General features: G+C 51.4%; 1 protein-coding gene across 3 annotated transcripts in view; it reads right to left on the reverse strand.

Annotated features, from left to right (window-relative positions):
- Positions 1-3178: 3178 nt before the first annotated feature.
- The window catches only part of Dlgap4 (DLG associated protein 4), a 148043-nt gene continuing 128548 nt past the window's right edge, over positions 3179-22673 (reverse strand). For 2 of the 3 annotated variants that reach the window (XM_055602198.1, XM_055602200.1), the window contains 6 exons: positions 18725-19086; positions 16444-16532; positions 15525-15937; positions 6672-6763; positions 5648-5803; positions 3179-4866 (listed from right to left, as the gene is read on the reverse strand). In XM_055602198.1, coding sequence (XP_055458173.1) covers positions 4648-4866; positions 5648-5803; positions 6672-6763; positions 15525-15937; positions 16444-16532; positions 18725-19086 — 1331 coding nt within the window. In that variant the 3' untranslated portion in view covers positions 3179-4647. Of the gene's footprint in view, positions 4867-5647; positions 5804-6671; positions 6764-15524; positions 15938-16443; positions 16533-16760; positions 16841-18724; positions 19087-22673 lie in introns of all 3 variants that reach the window. The other variant, XM_055602199.1, reaches the window with a different exon arrangement.

Here is a 22673-nt window from a genome sequence, read left to right on the forward strand (position 1 = left end):
CCTCCCAAGTGCTGGGATTCAAGATGTGTTACTCCCCTCCAGCAGGGCTGCTATTTTTTTTTTTTTTTGAGTCAATTTTGTATACAGCTACTTTGCTGAATGTGCTTATCAGCTGTAGGAGTTTTCCAGTAGACTTTTTATGGACACACACCTACAATTGTATCATCTGCAAATAATGATACTTTGACTTCTTCCTTCCCAATCTGTATCCCCTTGATCTCCTTCCATTGTCTTATTGCTCTACAAAAAAACCTTCAAGTACTAAATTGATGGATATGGAACGATAAATCTTCAAGTACTATATTGGATGGATATTGTCTTGTTCCTGATTTTAGTGGAATTGCTTTCCGTTTCTTTCCATTTAAGTTGATGTTGGCTTCAGGCTTGCTACAGCCTTTATTATGCTTAGGTTGGTGCCTCATATCCCTAATCTCTCTAGGACTTTTACCATGAGGGAGTGTTGGATTTTGTCAAAGGCCTTTTCTGCATCTAATGAGACGATCATATGGTTTTTGTCTTTCAGTCTGTTTGGTAGATTACATCAGCTGACAATGAGAGAAAAGACATCTTCATCTTATTCCTGAGTTTTGCTGTGATGGCAGTGGCATATTTTTTTTTTTTTTTGAGGGTCTCATGTAGCCTAGGCTAGTCTCCAACTTGCTATGTAGCTGAGGCTGTCCTTGTACCTACCACTCACCTTCCTGCCTTCAAAGTGCTGCCGTAACTGGCATGCCCTGTGTTTACCAGTTGTCAGGCAGGCCTGTCTCTGGGTCAGCACATGGAACAGGGTCTGTGTTTTCTTGCAGGGCTCGTTCTAGCTCAGGGGGGTCTTTTCTGCTTCCAGTTTGCATAGAGCTTGAGCTTGCACAAATGTGGTAGGTTTTATCGAATACTTTGTTTCTGTTCGGCTACCTTTAACCTCTTGATGCAGAAATGTGTTTGTTTTGTTCAGCTGACATTTTTGGAGAGCCCAGGCTGTAAGTAGCGTCTGGGAATACATCATTTATTATTAAAATCACTGTATAGACTAAGCTGGCCTGGAACTCTGAGAAATCCACCTGCCTCTGTCAAGTCCTAGGGTTCAAGGTGTGTGTCACCATGCCTGGCCCTACTCTAGTAAGAATTGTTCATTTACCGTTGTGTGTGTGTGTGCGTGCGCGCGCGTGCCACAGCACATGTGTGAAGATCAGAGCACAATTCTCAGAAGTCGTTTCTCCCTTTCAACCGCTTTTCCTCACTGGCAATTTGCCGGCCAGCACCGTCACGGCAGAACATCGTGCCTCGGCACATCCAGTCAGAAATGCCGTAAAATGTCTCCCCTGCTGGCAGCGTGCCCTGCGGCCACCTAGTTAAGGCAATGCCTGCCGGAAGTGCGGTGTTCAGGGAAAGGCGCAGGCTGTAGATTTCAACGTACAGGCTACTTCTAGCCAAGGCAAATGAGGGTCCAAATTTCCCTACTGCCTCTCTAGGCTTCTTTTAGGTCTCTGCTGACACTCTTTAGAGACAACTTCCTGTGTTGGCTGGAATCTCTCCAGAGGCTGGAGCTAGGGGTGGGGACCTGCTGGAAGTCTTGTTCCCTACCTGGCCCTCAGGGTCTTCCCAGCTCAGCATGTCTGAGTTGCAGTGTGTGTGGGCCTTCGCCTCTGCTTGCCGAGCCCTTCGTGGCCTCTGGAGCTTCCTGCCTGTCCTTTTGAGGCCCACTACCTGCTCCTTCTCCCCCAGCTCAGTCATTTAGGGAGTTCTTGGCGTGGGGACTAGAACCCAGGGCCTTGTGCATACTGGGCAAACCATTTCTCTACCATTGAACTATATTCTCTCGTTTTTATTTTTGAGGTAGGTCTCACTTTGTTGCCCACGGTGGCTTCAAACTCCTGAACTCAGGTAGCCCATCTTCCCAGCTCCCAAGCAGCTGGAACTGTAGCTGTCTTCCACTGTGCCTTGCATCCCCTCCCCCGCCCTCGGCAGTGCTGAAGATGACACTTGCTTTAACCCCGAGCCCTTCAGTCCGTGGGGCTCTATTCCGTCCTGGGTGGTGAGCACTGGGAACAGCCTGACTCTCTCCCTCAGGAGCCTGCATCTCCTGGGAGGAGGCAGGCAGGCACTTCTCATGACATGCAAATCACCACAGCAGTGACAGCAACGGGAAGCGGGTCCCTGTGTACAGGCATGGAGCACAGAGTACAGCGGGAGGCTTTCCACAGCCTTGCCACCCGACTTGGGAGCAGAGGGAGAAGGGATGCAGGGTGTGGTGTGGGAGCACCTCCAGACCCTGTGCAGGGCAGAATCCGGGGAATCTCACTGGCGATACAGCTGAAGGGGAATGTCACCTCCGGTGAGAAAGTACGTTTTCTCTCCTAGGCGGAGGGCAGGAAAAGTTCCCTCTGCCTATATCATGGCAGGTTCAGTGGGGCTGGATCCTGGAGATTGCTACTCCATCGCCACAGACAGGAAGCTGTCCTGTCTTCTTCTGTACTTACCGACATGGGCTCTGCATAGCCTCCAGGAGCAAGTGCTCCCTTCTCCTCTCCTGAGCTCCCTATGCTGCTCTAGAAACTTGGTAACTAAAAGCCCCTAACTGGACCCGAACGGACCATGGGGAACAAGGCTTGGGCTAAAGCAGGACATTGGGTATTTTAGGCTCCAAATGTCTGGGTAAGGGAGTGCTGCCTGGGATATTCTTTTATTGGGGGACGTGGTGGCCAGGCGGTGCAGGATAGATCTGGGGAGGGTCCCTTCAGCATCAGGCTGTCTGGATGGCCCCACATTCCGCATAGACACCTACCCCTTTTGCTTGTGATCCCAGGAGCCTTCCCCAGGCCAGATCTGCTGAGACTCTCCCAGTGCTGTAGTCAAACACTGCCATGTGCTAAGGTCCTCCACTTCTAAGTCACTGCGGCCCACGGAGCAGTCAGGCCGCCACCTGAGCTCCATCCCTCAAGTCTAGCTTGCTCTCTTCCAGCACTCACTCACACCTTCGCATGGCTGCTTCAATGCTGGACGCAGACACAGTCTTAGTGGGACATGACAGGGAACCCTTCAAGTCAGCTGTGGCTGGGTGGGTGAAGTGCTGCTAGACAGACCCAGCGTGGCCACTGATGTTCAGCCACAAAAGCATGCTGGGATCCAAGGTGGAGGGCACAGAGGTTTACCACACTGCAATAATGCCATGAGCCCTTGATACACGTTACCTCATTTATTCTCACAACATGCCTGTGAGGTAGGGAGGGGCAGGGACTGTCCCCATTTTACAGAGGAGGAAGTTGAGGCACACAGAGGTCAAGTGACTTGCCCAAGGTCACAGAGGGGGCGGCCAAGCTTGAACAGGCCCCCAGAGCAGGCCTTTGCTTCACCCGGGGGACCCCTGCAGCATGCGCCAGATGAGAGGATGTCCCCAATGCCCGTGAATCATACACACAGTATAGAACAGCCCCTGGTACACCAAACTGCCTGCTGGGTCTGCCCCCTCCAGGCGGCCTGACCCAGCCTTGCCCTCCCCATCCTGCTCTGTGGGCCCAGGCCTTTGCAGCTCAGGGCTCAGAACACCTCGGGAATAGGAGTGGGGACAGGAGAGGATGGGGATGAAAATTACAACAGAATGAAAAACTCAAGAGCCTGGGCCCAGTGGGTTAGGTGGACAACCAAAAAAGGGGGGGCTGCTTACACACAAGGTATATTTTTACACACACTTGTACACACACCTAGATATAGTACATGTAAAAATATATGCTATTCACACACCCGCCTCCTGCAGGTACCCCGAGAGCCGGTGGCGGCGGCGCTGGTGGCTTGGGTGAGCAGATGGGCATTTATTAAATATACACTCTAAGGTCTATGTGCATATGTACACATACGTACAGACGCTGTCACCTGCCCCTGGGGGACTGGACGAAGGTGCGGGCCAAGGACAGACACCCCCCTGGAAGCCACTTGGGAGTCCTAAATGTTCTTTTGCTGAAGAAAGGGGTCGGAGCATGGTGACTGTGGTTTCCCCATGTGCCCCAAGGACCAGTACTTTCCTATCTGCTCAGAGGCCAGTGCAGGCCGACACTGCCTGGGCCGGTGGAGGGCACGTCATCTGTGCACGGGACAACTGTGTGTGAGCACTTAGCGGGGAGGGTGGAGAGGGCAGAGCGCTGCCCATCTCGCTGCCCTCTGGACCCTCAGCCCCAAAGAGTATGAACCAGAAACCTGGTCACGATGGTGACCCCTGTGTGAGCCCTGAAGGGAGAAAGAAAAGCGTGGGATGTTGGGGAGGGAGGGATATGGCGGGGGCCCAAGGCCGCCTTGGACTGTCGTCGTCTTGTAAACAAGCTAGTTCTCAGCAGACAGAGCAAGTGAAAAGACTGCGATCCGAAGGCCAGGCCATGGCTGCCCAAGTCGTCATCTGGTCCGCCATGGCAGCCCAGGGGAAAAGGTTCTAGACTGTGGTTTTGATTTTTTGTTTGTTTTGTTTTTTTGAGTCAAGTCTTCAAAACCTAAAGCTTGGAGGGACCCAGAAAAGCCACATTGTGAGCCCTTGAATGTGTCAATTGGAGAGTTGGCTCAGGGTCTCTAGAGATAATAACCGCACTAAAGGGTGAGAAAATGCTGTTCCGTTTGCATTGAGTTTTTAATGATTCAAAATCGAGTGCTTTCTCCTTCATGGCCTTAGAGCCTGGTCTGCGCCTCAGGGACATAAATCTCGATGCTGTCCGCACTCTCTGTGGCCGAGTTCTGCCGCACAGATGCTGCTCGCTTGGCAGCCAGGAGTCTCTTTCTGGCCTCCTGACGCTGCTTGTCACCCGCGTCTGAGGCCTTGTCCCGGCTCATTGCCGCCTTGGATTTGGCTGGCTTCTTCGGAACCGGTGGGGGTGGTTTCTTCTCTTCCTTTAGTGAGACAGTGAGGAGGGAACAAAAATAAAATAAAGGTGCCACGTTTTGTGTGGCACTGCCCCTTAACTATGCAGGCAGCTCGCATTGCCCATCCCCGCGTCTCCATGCCAGACTGGCACAAGCAACACACAACACTAGAATCTGAAAGCCACAGAAGCAATGATAGTGGGAATAGCACAGGACTTAGGAGCCAAAAGCGAACTGAGACTTAGGACATAATATAGCAGCAAAGAATGGACAATCCCACCTGTCCCACCCTTGCTTCGAGCCGTTAGGAACCCAAGACACAGAAAGGACCAAGTCTCCCGGCCAGAGCAGGGACTTCAACTGATGGCTTCTATCCCATCACAGCCACACGCTGTCCTTGCATGAGAACACAGAAGGGCGACAGGCCCCTGGGCTCCACTGCTCTATAGGAGGCTGCCTGAGCCTCACAGAAGCACAGCTGCCACGAGGAGACGGAACTGGGGCCCGACCCCAGTGCCCCTGACAGCAGGGCCCCAGAAGAGCCACTCTGCTTCTTCCACTAGTACTCTCGACCCCTTTTACTAGACATGCAGAGCACGATGGCATGCTTTAGGGACAGCCTCCGCTACACAGCGAGCAGCATGCTGGACAGGTGCCAGGCATGGACCCCGCAAGGTGATGGACGTGAGCCCCAGCTCAAAGACGACACATGGAGAAGGGAGCCAAGCAGCACTGACCGATGTGGGCAGCGTTATTGCCGACCAGGAATTTGTCCCTGGACTTCCCCTCCGCACTGCTCCATGCTCACCTTCCTCTTCTCGGGGGTCTCCACCAGCTGCCAGCTGTTGGCCTTGAGGTGGTAGAGCTCATCGAACTTCATGCTGATGTCCTCAATGGACAGCTGCAGCAGGTCCCAGAACCCTGCCAGGTCCTGGGCTGTTGGGCGGGGGTTGGCATCGGGGTTCTGTGGGGCAGATGGGGTCAGTGGGGCAGCAAGGCTGAAGCCTGTCCTATTTCCCCACTGTATACATGGACCTCTGGCCTGGCCCTGAGCAGGGCTCTGGGCAGGGCCTTGCTCCCTTGTTCTGTGGCTCGGCCAGGATCTGTGAGCAGATGAAGCCAGTTCTAGTCACGGCCAGTGCCAGTGGCAGGGATCCCTGGGAGAAGTTTCATTATAAGCAGGCCCTGCACACACGTTACTGTGGCCATCGCCAGGACTGCTATCACAGGACTGTGGTGAGGAAGGCTATGGTCCTCCTGGGCTGGCCACAGTCCTCATTTTATAGGCAAGAGACCCACTAGTGACCCCGGTGAGGTAGGAAGATGGCAGATTCATGCCGAGGCCAGTTGTGATCACAGAAGCTCTGTTTTCCTCCCGGGATTCCTGCAAACTCACTTTCCACTGTGTTCACCCTTGGGAACTCGTGCTCCCGGTTTGTTGGAGAGGACTCTTCTCCCAGGACATGCTGTCTGGCCCTGGGGCAGGCAGGCCCCCAGTGGGCAAGGGGATGGAGGCCCATCTGGCACAGTGGGTAGTGTTTCCTTAGGGCTTACCTTCAGCAGCCTCATGGACATAGGCTGGACTAAGTAAGTCAGGGCCAACTGACTCAATTCTCATGTACTTGTTCTGTACCAGGGTCAATGTTCTACTTCTGGAGGACAGCCCCAGCCCTTCCTGTATTGAGCCTGTAGTCACCATCCTTATAGTGCCATGAGGGGGCAGCATCTCCTCTGTGTGGAGGTCACAGGTGGGGTCTACAGGAGGCTCCCTGAACCCTGGTGGGTAGCCAAGGGGCTGCTGGAAGCCCTGTGGCCGAGGAAGAGTCACTCACCAAGTTCTGCTCACAGAGGCCCCGGAACTGCTGGAATTTCTGTGACATCAGGAGCTGGGCACTGCCCACAGCACTGAGGACTTTTCCTAAGACTGAGAGAGAGGCAGAGAAAGCAGCTCAGCACCCATGGCGGTGCTGGACAAGTGCCAGCACGGACTTGTGGAGGACAGGACCAGGGTGTGTACATGTTCACACACACACACACACACACACACACACACACACACACACACACACACAGAGCTAATGGAGTTCTTCTATTTACAGGTTAAGCTGGTCTTATAAGGAAAACAGATGAGGGCAGTGCTGGTCATCCAGGCACTCAAGGGGCTGTCTCTACATGAGAACTTGTCTTCTGAAAATCAGAAGGGGGCATGGTGGCTCTCAGTGCTCATCCCAGCCCTTGGGAGGCAGTGACAGGTGGGTCACTTCATCAGCTGCAGCTAGGACCTTATCCCATTTCCTATGGAAATGTTATGGTAGTAAATTAGAAGCAGCTTAAATGGGAAAAAATTTCCAAAGAAAGGTAAATTTATCATGGCGACGAAAAGAAACAGAGGGGCTGTTGAGATGGCTCAGTGAGTAAACACTTGTCCTATGCAAGCCTAGTGAGTTTCATCCCTGGAACCTGTGTAAAGGCGGAAGGAGAGCAGACGCCTCCCAGTGTCCTCCCCCATCTCTCACACACTTTAAATACTTTTTAGGAAGCAAGAAGCACTTTGGGATGGAGAGTTAAAAGCTAGCCTTGGGGAGACATAGCAACAGTGTTTAAAATGAATGAAACTGAAGTTAGGAATGTCCCCAGCAAGGGAACCTCGCTGGATCTGTGTGGGGCAGATCCTCAGAGAAGAGCCCACCAGCTCACCCTGTGGGGTTTTCGATCTTTAAGGAGTAGACAGACAGCCTGAATTTTCAGGCTGCTCAGGAGATTAAACAGATGCGAGTTATTTCCAGAGCCTTGCAGGCAGACTCACACCACGAAGAACAGAAAGATTTATTAACATGAATATGAAAATCTTTAAAGTAACACAAATCAGGAAGTGAAAACTGATGCTAGATCAAATCAAGCTTGAAGCCAGTTGTGCAGTAGGTCACACCAATAAGGCCAACCTCGGCTACTAAGGCAACAGAATACAGTGAGGCTGGCCCACTGCTGTACAAGACACTCAGCAAAACAAGACCCAGCCCACCGAGACAGCCCTGCGGCTTAATGTAAGGGCCACCGGGCAGGGACAGATGTTGTAGATTTCAAACGAAGGGGGCAGGTTTGAGTTTTCCAAAGTAGCAAAAATCGTATGTTCTTTTTATTTAGATGAGAAAGGACTGTGGTCTGAGCACCAGGTGAACGGAGTAGGGACTGCTGAGTGTGTTACATGCTGAAATGACTGCCAGGGGGATTCTGCAACTACCCCCAAACACACCCACGCCACCTCTTCCCCACCCCCACTTCTTACTGGCCCGGGACACATCTTGGCCTCTCTTCCACAAAGGCCTTACAGGAGCTGATCAAGGAATACTATATCTTGCTGAGAAGCATGAAGAGGAGCCACCACAGGAGCGGTGGCCCAGACACACAAACATGTATCAGAAAACTCAAGTCGAGGGGCTATGCCTGTGGCCAGTGGTAGAGAGCTTGTCTAGTGCACACGGAGAAAGGATGGTGGCAGGGCTGGAAATCCCAGCACTTGGGAGCTGGAAAGTCAGGAGTTCAAGGACACCCTTGGCAACCTAAGATCCTGTCTCAAAGCAACAACATCAACAAACCTACAACAAGAGGCCACCACGTGAGTGCTAGGAACTGACCCCAGGTCCTTGGTAGAGCAGTCAGTGCTCTCAACCAGCAACTGTCTCTTTAGACCAGAGCTGTGGTGTTTACTTGGGAGGCTGAGGCTCCAAATTCAAGGCTTGGGTGGACAATTCAGTAAGACCTTGTCACAGAAATGGTGGCTAAAGAGGTAGAAGTTTCTTTTGGGGGTGATTAAAATACTGAGTTTTACAAAGTGATGACAACCTTGTGACTAAGCAAGCTAAGCCTCCATGAGCTGTGTTACCATAAAGGGTGCGTTCTACAGTGTGTAAAATGCATCTCGGGGTTTAAGTGTGGCCCAGTGGTGCTGTGTGCTTAGCAAGCACAAGATCCTGGGCTCAATTATCAGACCCCCCCCATTTTATCTTAATCACGTTGTTATAACACCCAGGGCGGAAACTAAGAAGAAAACCCTGCTTGCCAGTGGTGCAGACAAAGAAGGGTCCACACAGCTGAGCCGCTCAGACAAGTGCAGGCGCAGCTCCCTGGGCATCGAACGATGGCCTTGAGTGGTTCTGCTTGTTTTTGAGGAGAAGATCTTCTGTATCCCAGGCTGGTCTTAAGCTTCTCCTACCGCTACCTCCAAAATTCTTGGGTTAGAGGTGTGTATATCGCTACCTGCCTCAGGGCCAGTGAGATGCTTGGGGGCGGGAGGGATATCTGCTCCCCAAGCCTGATGACCTGAGTTCCATCCTCAGCACCAACGCTGGCAAATTATCCTGACTTACACACTTGCTACGGCACACAGCCCCCGACGTACACTTTTAAAATATCAAAAACCAATCCATGTTTGAAAAAGTGTAGTGGTACATACCTGTAGTCCCAGCACGAGGGAGGCTGAGTTCAAGGCTAGCCTTAATGACATAATAAAGTCCTGTGTCTAAAACAAGTTACCCTCCCCATATGCTTCTACCAGAAATTTCACAATGAGGCCGAATGACATGCATGTGATACATGTCATATATATGTAGCAGAAATACATAACAGCAATGTCAGAAACAAAATTCTAACAGTGCCTACCGCTGTGGCTGGTCGTGGCCTCAGACTGATCAGGGGGAAGAAACTCGGGTACATATACTCTGAAAGGACTACACGTGCGTGTAAATCAATCCAGTCACAGTACATGTGGATGGAAAGGGACAATCGGAGCAGCAGTGAAGGACTGTGAGACACAGCACACAGACATGAAAGGGTGTGTATGCGCACGTGCATGCACGAGGCAACACTAAAAGAGAATGGGATAAACAGCCCGACAAACCAGCCCGTGAGGCACCACCAGAAGTGTCAGGGTTCTGTAGAATCCCATCTTCAAGATACAGCAGAGCTGGGCCTAGGGCAGACCTGCAATCCAAGCTACAAGAGAGGCTGAGGCAGGGGGATCACAAGCTGAAGTGTCTGCCTGGGACACTGAAGACCTGGTCTCCAGACTTTAAACAAAAGGCCCAGCATAGTGGCTCATGCCTTTAATCCTCTCACTTGAGACAGAGGCAGGGGGATCTCTGTGTCAGACTCAAAAACTGAAAAGGTTGGTGTGCAACTCCATAGTAGTTCTTTTTAAAACAAAACAAAAAACAAAAAACAAAACAAAAAAACACCAAACCAAAAGCAAAGCAAGGCTGACAGGATGGTGGGTGAGGTGCTTGCTGCGTAAGACCAACTCCACTGAGTTGTCCTCTGACCTCAGCCCCCTTCAATGCACACACAGAGGGAAGTCGGGATTTTAAGGGGCTGTGGTAGGACAAACAAGCTTCTATAGACAGCAGTGTGCTGCAGAAACACGCCAAGGTTTAGAGCAATCACACTGCGAGCAACAGGATTGTGGGGCAGCAGCTCCGTTCTCACGGTCAGCCTCTCTGGGCAGGTATGAGACGCTGGTCCTCACTCTGTCACCTACGCAGTTGTGCCAGCACCTATTCCTCACTCGGCTCCACCCGTCTCACCTCCCAGAGGCAGCCTGCTTCCCTCTGCAGAGCTACACAGCTCTGGGCACCTCTGCTGGGCACAGGTCCTGTGCCGTCTGCACTCGGGGGGACACCCCGGCACTGCCGGTCACTCCCGCACGATTCCCCTTCTCTAACACGGGTATTCAGAATAACGTGTCCATGCCTATGCTGCCCTCAAGCCTAGCTCCCTCTGGGCTCCCTTACACCGGGAAGTTTCTCAGCTGAGTTGACTGAGCAGGTGGTCTCCAGTTACTCTCTTCTCTCATGCAAATCAGGCTGCTTCTGGCCTCCCCCACCATCACCCTTCACCGAAAGCTCTTCAAGGACTCATGCTAGCTGTACTAGTATCTGTCACAGGGCCACAGATGATGTCACACCACGACTTCAGTTTGATAGCCATCATAGCGTGACTGACAGATCTCGTTCCTGCATTAAACAAATAGCATGTTACTGTAAGTTTAATATTTTGACAACATCTCATTATATGGCCTCACTGGCCTTAAGCTAACTGTAGATCCTCTTGCCTCAGACTCCTGGGTGATGAGATAACAGGCATGTACCACGCCTACCCTTGACAACTGCACATTAATCTAACCGATTTCCTTTGTGATTCTAATTGTAAAACTTTGTGTGCCCCGTGCATCCAGAAGCCTGTACAAATCAGGCCTCAGATCCACTGGAACTGGACCTACAGATGGCTGTGAGGCATCATTTGGGTCTGGAGAGACAGCTCAGCAATGAAGAGCAATGCTCTTTTAGAGGATCCAGCTTTGATCCTCGGCATTCATATGGTGGCTCCCAACTGTCCCTGACTCTAATAACAATCCTATTCTGGCCTCTATGGGCACTGCGTACGCGTGGTGCATAGACACACATGTGGGCTGGTGAATCACCCACACACATTAAGTCTGAAAAAACACGAAGAAGGCCCCTATTGTCCTGGGGCTTGAGAGAGGGCTCAGCCATTATGAGCAGCTGTTGCTCTTTCACAGGACCTGGGTCAGGTTCCCAGTACTGACACGGTGGCTTGCAACTGTTCATAACTTTAGTTCCAGGTGATCCAATGCTCTCTTCTGCCCTCTACAAGCACCAGGCATAAGGTGGTACACATGCATACACATAGGCAGAACACCCAAACACACAGAATAAGCTGAAAATAAGTAACACTACTGTTGGAGGCTTCTGAACCTCATGGCAGAACCTTTCCCACTGAGCTGTTAGTCATCTTCTTCTTGCTGGGGTCATTCCCATCCTAATGTTAATTTTTACCAAAATAACGTACATCCATAATTACTAAAATGTGGAAGCACAGACAAAAAATACACAAATTGCACTTCATCAAAGAATACCGTTAAGAAAATGGTGACTCACAGAAGGGGTGAAAACACCTGCAAATCACAAATACGACAAAGGTCTAGTATCCAGGACTTGTCAAAGATTCTTACAACTTTTCTCTTTTTCTGTTTTTGCCAAGTTGACACAAGTTAAGAGTTATCTGAGAAGAGGGAACCATAACTGAAAAAAATACATCCATAAGACTGGCCCTTAAGCAAGCCTGTGGGGCATTTTCTTTCTCTAATGATTGATATGGGGAGAGCTAGCCCATTGTGGGTGCTGCCAGCCTGGGCAAGTGGTCCTGGGGTGCGTAAGAAAGCAGATCATGCAAGCTAGGAAGCAGCAGTCCCCAGTGGTCCCTGCTTCCACCTGACTTCCTCAGCTATGGAGTGTGACCTGAGTGCTGCACGCCGAAATAACCCTTTCCTTCCCAGGATGCTTTTGGTCACTGAGTTTTATCATAGCAACAGAAATCCTAAGAAAGACACAATAAAAATGTTTTTCCATTAAAATATATAAAAGGAGTACTCAAGCCAGCTGTGGTGGTGTACACCTTCAATTACAGCAGCTGGGGGGCAGAGACAGGCAGATCTCCACACTAAGTTCAAGCATTGGAGGGGCCACAAGTTCCAGCCTGTACTAGACAGTACGATCTGTCTACATAAGTAACTTGGGAAGGGACCAGGAAAGGAGAAGCCCCACATTCAGCGGAGGACAGAGCCACACCACGACTGTAGATCAATGTTCACTGTGGCACTTGTCACAACAGCCCTCAAACAGAAATGATCTGAATGCCTGTCAACAGGCGAACTGTATGTTAAGATTTGGCACATTTGTGAACACAGAACATTATCTGGCAGCACAAGGAAAGAAAGCATGGTACATGCACACGTGGGTGAAGCCTGGCGCCGGTCCGAGGACTGGAGAGCATCTACTGGCAAGTCTGAATTATTGCTTCAAAAGGATTAATGTTATAGCATGGGAGCTCATCTCAGTAAAGCGTAGGGCCAGGCGCGGCTTGGCGGTAATACTGAGTAACTAAAGCAGCTGAGAAATGAAGGAAAAAGAAAAGAATTAAAAACATATGGAAAAAAAAGATACTATGCAGAAGAGAGGAAAGGCAAAGCACGCTGCTGCTTTCCTACAGCCCTGCACCAGGTAGGTTAAAAGAGGAAGACTTCAAGTCTGAGGCCAGTCTTGGCTTCAGACTGTGTTTAAGGCTAGCTTGGGCTACAAAACAAGACTTTAATGAGAGGAAGAAAAGATGAGAGATCAATGCAGAAACTGACACCAGGCAGGAATTTCAGAGAAAAACAGCAGATACAAGTGAGACGTTAGCTACAGCCTCAAGTGCTGGAATTACAGGCACGTGCCGCCACTCTCTCCATTTCTGCTCTGTTGCACAGAGACAGGGTATGCCTGTCAGGCATCTTGATTTTTACTGATTAAGAGACCCACCCATGGTGGGCGAACCATTCCTGGTTGGGATTCTGCACTATACAAGTGGAGAAAAAGACTGAGCAGCACCAAGCATTTGTGGCTCTGTTCCTAATTGTGGGTGCGCAGAGGCCAGCTGCTTCAAGCTCCTTGCCACCCTGACTTCCCTGCCACCATGGACTATTCTCTTGGACTGTAAGCCAGAATAAACTCTTTCTCCTTTAAGCTGCTTTTGTCAGGGTTTGTTTTCTTTGTTTGTTTTGAGACAGAGTCTTACTATGTAGCTCTGGCTTTGAACTTGCTATGTAGGCAGGCTGACCTCAAACTCACAGAGATCCACTTGCCTCTGCCTCCCAAGTGCTGGGGTGTGTGCCATTTAGCCCAGGTTTAATATGCCTATTTACTTGTGTGAGAGTACGCATGTGCACATGCGTGGGCATGCATGCCATAGCACATGTCGGGCAATCAGAGGGCAACTTGTAGTAGCAAGTCCTTTCCTTCTGTAGGGGCATCCTGGAGGTTGAACTCGGGTTGTTAAGACTCAGTGGCAAGTGCTATTCCATGCTGAGCCATCTTGTCAGCTGTTGTAATACTTCATCACAGCCAACAGGAAAAGACACTGAAGCAGCAGCTCAGGGCCTCAAGTGGACAGTGAGCACCCTGCCCTGGCCAGCCTCCCAAGTGCAGGGATTACTGTGTCACCATTCAAGGCTACACCTGCTTTTCTTTTAAATCAATACAAGACTAGTTCTATGAAGCCACAGACCAAGCCTCCAAGTTAGGCATGCCCAAGTAACTAACTACTGGAAAAATAAATGAATAAAGACCCATTTCACGCATATGGCTAAGAAGTTTCACCAGAGTAAAATCCTAAAAGTTTTCAAGGATAAAATCCAAGGACAGAGAGGCAGATTGGCTTCAAATGTTTCATCCCAAGTAATGGAAGCACTACAGGATGGAGCCTTTGGGGTTCTGAGAGAAAATGCTCTAAGTCACCATACTTTCACTTCTGCATTGTCACTCACACATGTGTATAAATGTTGTATGGATAAGTTTCGACTTTACACCTAAACTATGAGGTCTGAAAGACATGCCAGGTATCCAAAAAGTTCTCAGAATAAAGCTTAGTCTAGAACAGATGAAGACCAAGCAGCCAGCAGGCGACCTGAAGAGCGAAGTGCCCCGTGGGGAAGGGCGATGGCAGTGCCTGAAGAAGAAAAGGAGAAAGCCCGCAGCTGGGAACAGATCCAGAGAACATGGCCTAAGCAAGACAAAGGAACAGGAAAAATACGAAACCCTAAGAAATCAACACTTAGTCACTTAATTCTGCAGATGAAAGAGAAGGCAATCACAGTGCGAAGACACGTGCAGGTGTATACAGAGCAGTGTTTATAGGACAGTGTATACAGAACAGGCTGCTGCCTTCTGTCAGACACTTGGTGCTTTCTGATCTCTGCCACTGGTTTAATTAAAACACACACACACATCCTTATTAAATGTATTAGGTATACACTTCAAGAGTTCCCTGCCCCAAGGTGGGTGTGACATCAAAGCTGGGAAGAGGCCCAGAGGGCAGTGAAAACTGACTCTACCAGCGCCCTCTGAATCATCAAAGGTGTCCTCAGCATATATATCAGGGCCACTGGGACACAAGTCTGTCTATCACACTCTGAAGGCTTGTCCTTCCAAGTGGGAGGCTGTGCTCTGGCAGAACTTGGTCAGCACAGAGCCAGCCTGCAGGTCCCCAGAGGCTGCCTCCAACTGCATGCCCTGACTTGGGCTCCCTGCACACCGCCAGTTCCTTTCCCCACTCCTTCTGTTTTGGTAGTGCTAGCGGATGAACCCTGGGCCTGTGTGGCAGGCCAGCACCACTGCAGGCAGTGCTTGCCGGAGGTCATTTCTTAGCTTTTTAAAAAGTACACAGAGTATCGGCCGATACTAAATGGACATGCAGAAACCATTTAGAGCTTCCTCCTGCGGAGGCCAGGTCAGATGCCTGCACGTGGTGAGCAGCACACACTCAATAAAGAGCTGGGAGGGAATAAATCAGCGCGGCAGCTCTGTGTCCAGCACTCTGTCAGGACCTCTCCACTAATTGTCACACCAGTCCTCACCAGGTACGGATGCTGCTATAGGTGAAAATCAGAAACGGACGACCAGGCCCACAGCCTGCACCACGGGCAGCTAGTATCATAACGGTCATCTGGGACGAGGGCAGGTGGGAGGAATGAACTGAGAGGCAAGCTCCCAAGAAGAGCCCGAGGACAGAGCCTCCGCTCCTCCCGGGCTGGTGAGACAGTGACACCCCGAGGACCACCCTGTAACACCCACCTTCTTCAGAGAGGTTGTTCTCTTTGGTCTCCTTGTCCATCTGGCAGCACCAGCCTTCCAGCCGCTCCGTTTCTGCCTGAAGGAGCTTCAGGAACCAGTAGCCATCCCTGCGGCAGGCCCCTGGCATAGCTGGCTCTGCTGGGGAGCTGGAGGAGGTCTCCAGCCAAGGGTCGGGTGGGGGCAGCGAAGACGCCTCCAGGGCAGGGTCGCTGTTGTCTCCATAGGAGAGGTTGCGCTTGATCTGGGCAATCTTGGGGGCCTGTCGGGGTCCAGCATCAATGCTGATGGAATTGGGGTGTGGGGTACAGTCTGGGAGACTCCTCTCAGATGACTTACAGCTGGAGTCATTGGCATCCTGGGTATCAGAGTCGGTGTCCCGACGGGAGGACATGCTGTGAGAGGGGGCGCTGCTTCTGTTGGGGGAGGATGGGGACAGGAAGGAGTGAGTCACCAAGAGGGCCAGAAACCAGCAGCCACCTGACCCGGACACACGGGGAGACAGAGAAACGGATGCATCATCTGCTCACCATGCGCCTGAAGCGGGTCCCACAGCCCCCGCTCATTCTCTGCTCAGCCCTTGCCCACCCTGCCCGTGCCCACACGCGCACGCACACACACACAAGGACAAGGTCATAAGGTTGTCTGTTTACTGCAGTGGGGCCAGGAAGACCACCAGCATCAGGGAGCTGGGGGCTACAGCCCAGCGCAGCCTTGCTCCCCTTGGGGTGAGTGGTCTCAGAGCAAGCGCTCATGTGTCCACCCACCTGCCCTGCCCAGCCCCCCACACCTGAGCCAGCACCCGCACCCACACCCAGCTTGGTTATTAGAAATCCAGCAAGGAGAAGTGGGTTAGGGAGAGCAGGAGAGGTGAGGGCGGAGGGGGGAGGAGAGGGGGAGCAGCCGCCTCTGTCCGACTTACCGCCAGCCGTCCTCTACCTGAACCCCGATGGACTGGAATTTGGTAGCGGGACTGGGCTCCTCTTTTGGCACTGGCTGAATGCAGTCAACCTTATTGAAGGACAACGACAGCAACGGCACGGAGACAAAGACAAGAATAAAAACAAACACCACACTTGCTGCTGAAATTCACATTAGTGGGACGACGCAAACAGACATGTGGACGGACGACACGAGGCATGCAGACACTGCACGTGGGCCCAAGTAGGGCCAGGTTAAGCCGGGCACTGCTCATTCGCGCAGAGGCGGGAGGGGGTGGAGATGACTGGCTTTCCCTACTCTGAGGAGGGCGCCATCACATCGATCGCTTTGGGTCCGTTGTCCTCCGAGAGGTGGGAACCGTTCCTTCTAGTCCTCTCCTTTACACGATCAGAGAGAGAAAAGGACGACGGGAGAGAACACACACAAAGCCACAGCCGTTATCTGGTGTAGTTGAAGCCAAGGGCTGTCTGGAGGCAAAGATCATTCCCCTAACCCTGTAGCTGCAGCCTGAGAGGGGACCTGGTGGCACCTGAACTCAGTGCCAAGCACAAAGAGCAGTTCTTGAACCCAGAACCCAGAGCCAGATGCTATGGGTTATCCTGTCCCTGGACTTGCCATACTTGCTCTGTGAAGGGGAGGACCTCCGGCAGCAGCCATGCCTGGTCCAACCATGGAGCAGCCGGCTGAACCACTCATCACAGCTCCAATACATGGGGGTGCCCACACCTGGCCTAGGGCTTGAGGTGTTGGGGGGATGAAGAGACAGCCTCAGGAGCTGAGTTCCAGGTGCGGGGATAGAGATGCTTTCCGGAACTGGAAAAATTCACACTTCCTTTTGGCAAGAGCCAGCTTGGAAGCACAGCTGTCTCCAGAGCTGTGACGAGAGCACAAAGCGGGGTGAAGCCAGGTAAAGGGGAGGCTCTGAAAGCAGAATCCTTTCCCTGTGTCACGTTCTCAATACAGCAATCAAAGCTGTCCTGACCAGCTCTCAGGCCTTCTAAGAAGGGAAGAGAATCTGGGATTGCAAAGACATGGTGGTCACGACCAAGGATCAAATACCGGGCAACCTTCTATGTAAGAATCCCACTGGGACAGGCTGTAGGGAGCAAGTGTGGGGCACGCATGCAGAACCTCCCCTGGACAGAGCCAGGAGAATCTGTCAACTTCCTTCCTGTACGTGGGGGAACCAAAGGCCAAAGCTGTCTCTTGGGAACCCAGCCAAAGATGAGGAATGTTCCCGTTCTGCTCAGTCTCCCCTTCACAGCCCTGCTCCTTTCCTTCTACACTCTAGTGTTCTGCCGTCAACTGGATCCCAGTCCTCCCTGCAAGGCATCCACCGTTTTCTCCTCCCCCCATCCCCCCCCACCGGGTTGGAAGTGCTCCACTTCCCCACATCCCTGCCCTCACCTTCATCCACTGCAGCTGGCCTGGCCTCACTCACTGCCTTCTACCGCAGGCTGGAGGTCCAGCCTCCTAGCAGAGGACTTTCTGGATTTAGATCAATTCTTGAGAACTGTGAGGCCGAGCCCAAGCTTGCCTCACTCAGCTAACAGAAGACAGACCCCTGACGCTGGGAGCTGAGAGGCAGTGGAGGGAAAGCTGGGGACCATGGATGTGACTATGCAATGGGTTTGCCTTCCAGAGGAGACTTGGGCTTGGGCCACAGGGCCTGACCTCTTGGGACCCTTTTCTATGAAGGGAGGCATATAGAGTGCCATCACACTCTCAGCCATGGGTCTGGTGCTTCAAGTGACCTACCTGTCCCCAGGGCCTGAGTGGGCTCTGGGTCAAGTTCCCCTTGACCAACCCCCATGGCTCAAGGGCCCATCAGCGTCTATGCTCCACGATGCTCCCGCTGCCAAGCGGGGCCATGGCTTCCGTACCGAGCTGACCTTGGATTAGAGAACTGTTAAGCCAGCCCCACCTCCCATGAGTTGTCTGGCAGGGCAAAGGATGGAGTGGACAGACAGACAGTGGACAGCAAACAGTGTACAGGAGCTTGCTGGCTGAGTGTAACTACATTCACTGGGATAACCCACTGGAGGATCAGAAACCTGTCCACAGCTATGGACCTGCAGCCTGGGTGGCTGGACATGTGAGTGTGGCTACAGGTGAATTTGGTTCAGCCACTTGGGGCAGATGCCCAGAATAGACAGACAAAAAGACCTCTTTCCGGGAGACCTAGTGGGCCTCCACTAGATGTAATTACACGCAGGCCGGTGCACAGAGTGGACAGAAAACAGTGCAAAAGGGACCCCTACTTGTATTCCTATTGATGACAGTTTCCTTTTGGGGATGGCCTCGGAATGGGACTCAGAGCTCGTCAGTGTCCCTTGTTCAGTCTTCAGAGCTGCATGCTTAGGGGGAGGCTCCGGAGCTTCAGGGCCTGGGGTAATCCCACCCCGTGTCACACTGGGTGGCCGGGCACTGCTGTCCAGGCTGTCCGATGAGTTGCTCAAGCCCGACTGGCTCGTCACTTCACTCTTGTGGTCTTGACTGTCCAGGTAGGTGTCCTGAGCGGACTCGGTACTGCTCTGGACGGTGACTGAGATGAACGGCTTTGATGTGGTACGTGGAGGGACCGGTGGTGGGGTCTTCTTATATGCCACTAGGCATGATGAACCTGTAGACAGGGGAGAGGGCAAGGTGAAGCTGAAGCCTCTAACCCTTAAAAGCCCTTCCTGGACTAAGGCCTGACTGACTTGGCCAAGCTCCGACCTCAGCCAGAGCACTGTGAAGCAAGAGAATGAGTTATACACACTAATGACCAATACAGGTCCTGTCTACACTTCAGCAAGGCCCAATCTAGTGGCGAAGCCACATTAATTAAAGATGCTCTCCACAAGGCTGTGGCAAAGCCTGACTAGCGTCAGGAGGAGGCAGTAACAACTAAAGAACATATCTTGCCTTCCCCAGCGTCACTCTGTGACCCCTTGGTTCCTGTAGCTTCTTAGCCTTTTTTCTACTTTCTCTCCCCACTCCCTGTGTGTGGATATCCTGGCCCATATGGCCAAAACAATACACCCACTTTGCCATTCTTAAGAACTTATGCCTTCTCCAAAGACCCCACACACCAGCCTGCTGCTTCCAATACTCCACCCATGCCTGATCCTTCTCTGTTCCTGCTAACACCGAGGAAAACCGGCACTGCCACAGGTCTGAGTCACCTGAGGCTGGTATGCAATACCCTACCCAGGTCCTGGATGCCTTCTCCTCTAGGGACCCAAGCAAGTCCCTACCTAGGAGCAGGAGTTACTCATCACAGAGATGGTACCCACTCAACGATAGTCCACCAAACGAGGCCCAGTGCTGGACAAGGGACACAGCAAAAAGTTCTGTATCTGCCAGTAGAGAATATCACTACACAACTTGACAGAGTGGCTATGAGAAGCTAACATAATCAAACACTAAGGTTGTAGAGAAACTGAGTGACACATATACCACCTTGGAAAAAGGATTGGCATTTTCTTATAAAACATGCAATTATCACGCAATTCAGCAAGAATACACAGGCAAGTAGCACGCAGAAATAAACATGCATGTTCAGGCAACTCTATCTGTAAAACCTGGAAACGGAAGACAAGGGGCTAAGTGGTTGAAGGGCAGCTCATCTACACTCTGAGGTACGACTAGGGGCTGAGAAGAACTAAGCCACACGATGACTTGACTGAATCTCGGGTCACTTGTGCCTAGTGAGTAAAATGATTCCCCAGAGTTTCACAGCGAATGACCCAAGTTTTATAATGTTCTTGAAATTACCAGATTTTTAGGAATGAAACAGATTAGTAGCTGCCAGGGCTGAGGGGTTTACTTGGGGAGAAGACAAGAGGGAAGTCAGTAAAATAAAAGGGATCTACTCTTGCAGCGACCGAACCTCTCAGAGCCGTTGTGACCACAACATCATTAGAAAAACTTAGATATAGGAAAGCTGCACTCACTGAACACATGCAAGCATGTACACACAAACAGGAAAATCTGAGGTAGACGGCGGTCTTCGTCTCTGCCAGCACCCTGGTGTAATACTGTTCTACAGTTGATAAGTTTCCTGGAAACTGGCTACTGGGCAATAGAGATTACCTTCTGTATAATTTCCTGCACTGCACAGAAACCTGCAACCAAGTTAGTTAAAACTGAAGATGAGTGGTGCTACCGTAGCAGAGGCTACAGCAGAAATGGCCAAGAGGCTGGCAACTAGCACATAGTGGAAGTGATGTGCCTGGGTGTTTCCTACCAGTTCTCACTTCCCACTCGCAAACATCCAGTTCTGCTCAGGCCTTTGGAGGAAATAGGGCTTCCTCACATGCACCCACCTTGCATCTCTGTCACTAAATTCAGGGGGAGCACTGAGGGTGTGGGAGACAGCTACATTTCTGGGCTAGAAGAAAGACTACAGGAGAGGTGGGAGAAGGGCTCAGGTCTTAGAAAGACCTTCCCATTTCCTCTGCCCTCCCCAGCGCATGAGAAGACCCTGTTACATTGGCTGACCAATTAAGGCTGGGTCATTTGTTGTAGCTGTGTTTAGCAGCTTTGGAGCTCTGTAAGGAGGGGTTATCAACCACACCCACTCTACAGATGGGTACACACAGCTCAGAAAGGCCAGAGAATGTGCCCAGAGTTTCCAGGGCTTGGCGGCAACCACATTTTCTGGACTGCACAACCCATTTTACTGCTTCCCAGGCCTTGAGATGGTCCCAGCTGGGTCCAGCTGCAGGTGTTTGAGGCCCCAGTGCTGGGATCTGAGGCCAGAGGCAGGTAGGTGTATCCCAAGTTCAGATCCTACTGCTAGGGAGAGACCTGGCTTCGGGGCAGGAGTTTGCTTCCTGGGTTTTCCTGTGTCCTCCTCTATTCAAGTGCTTCCACCTGGCATGCCACATTCACACAGCCCTTGGCAAACTCTAAGCATCCCACCCATACTCTCACTCTGGGACAGATGTACCACTGTGACTGAGGGCAAGATTCCTGCTTGGATCCCTTCTCCTACTTGTCTGAAGTTATACTATTCTGGTACAGGTCCTGAAGCCAGGAGGCAGCACGAACCAGACATGGCCAAGTTTAAATCCCACCCTGTACAGCCTCACCTTGCAGAAAAGGAGTGATGACATAGGCTACATCACAGAAGCCAGGCTCTGTATGGCCCAAGCATGGAATGAGCCTACTGGCATCTAGGAGAGGGAACTAGGCCAGATCTTTAAGTCCGCAGCTACTCAGTCTGTGAGCAGCACGGGGAGAGGGGCATTCTATAACAAAATGAACATACAGAGCAATTATTAAAGCCAATCCCACCAGAGCCTGGCACACAAGGCTGACGTACTAGGGTTTCCGGAATGGGAGAGCCTGGCCTAAAACTCCCAAAGGAAGCACGTTTCAGTGGGGGTGGAGGTGGGGCCCGGGTGGGATTTCTGCCCAAGATCAGCACAATGAAGGTAGCTCTGATTTGCTCAAAATGATCAAGAAAGAATACACCTCTTAAAGAGTGGGAGCAACTCAGAACTAGAGAGAGTCCTTATCCTCATCTCTGTGGTGGGCAGAATCTGGCTGAGTCAGTATGGTAGTTGCAAAGATGCGCTTTCTCCCAGGAGACAAGGGGCTACCACAGCCAAGTGCCTAGGCAGGAGGCAGAGTTCTAGCCCTCTCAGGGCTGCAAATGGCCGGGGTCTGGCTGAAGCATACAGAAGCCTGAACCTTGGGTTAGAGGGAAAGTAACTGTGTGAGAGGCTGAGCCAAAGGCAGTAGGGCTGGACAGGCAGATAACAGGAAAAGTAAACTTATCTTGGATTCTTTGTCTCTGGGATCAAGGACACAGCTAGATATGGGCTAAGACTAGCAGAGAGAGAGGTCTTGGGCTCCCTAGGGGAAAGGCATACCTCTACTGGGCCCTGACCTTGACTGCTGCCAGCACCTCATTTTGGCCACCTCTCCCACCTCAGCTCCTCCGTGTTTAAGTGTCATTTCCTCTTCTCTTGTGACCTAGGAACCTGCTTCAAAGTACCTTTCCCACCTTTATGGATTCACTTGTCACTTTCGACAGGCCAGAGGCAGTAGTGGGAACTCTATTTTGGCCCAGGCTCAGGATAGTGACTCAAGCACTGAAGGGTGTCAACAAACAACTGATGAATGAGAAAACAAACCTCATTATTGCTACCCAAAACCTTCACTGCTAAAAATAAATAAATAAATAAATAAATAAATAAATAAATAAATAAATAAATA

This window comes from Psammomys obesus, unplaced genomic scaffold (genome assembly GCF_907164565.1).
Source record: "Psammomys obesus unplaced genomic scaffold, mPsaObe1.curated_primary_1811, whole genome shotgun sequence".
In the NCBI taxonomy this organism is placed as follows: domain Eukaryota; kingdom Metazoa; phylum Chordata; class Mammalia; order Rodentia; family Muridae; genus Psammomys; species Psammomys obesus.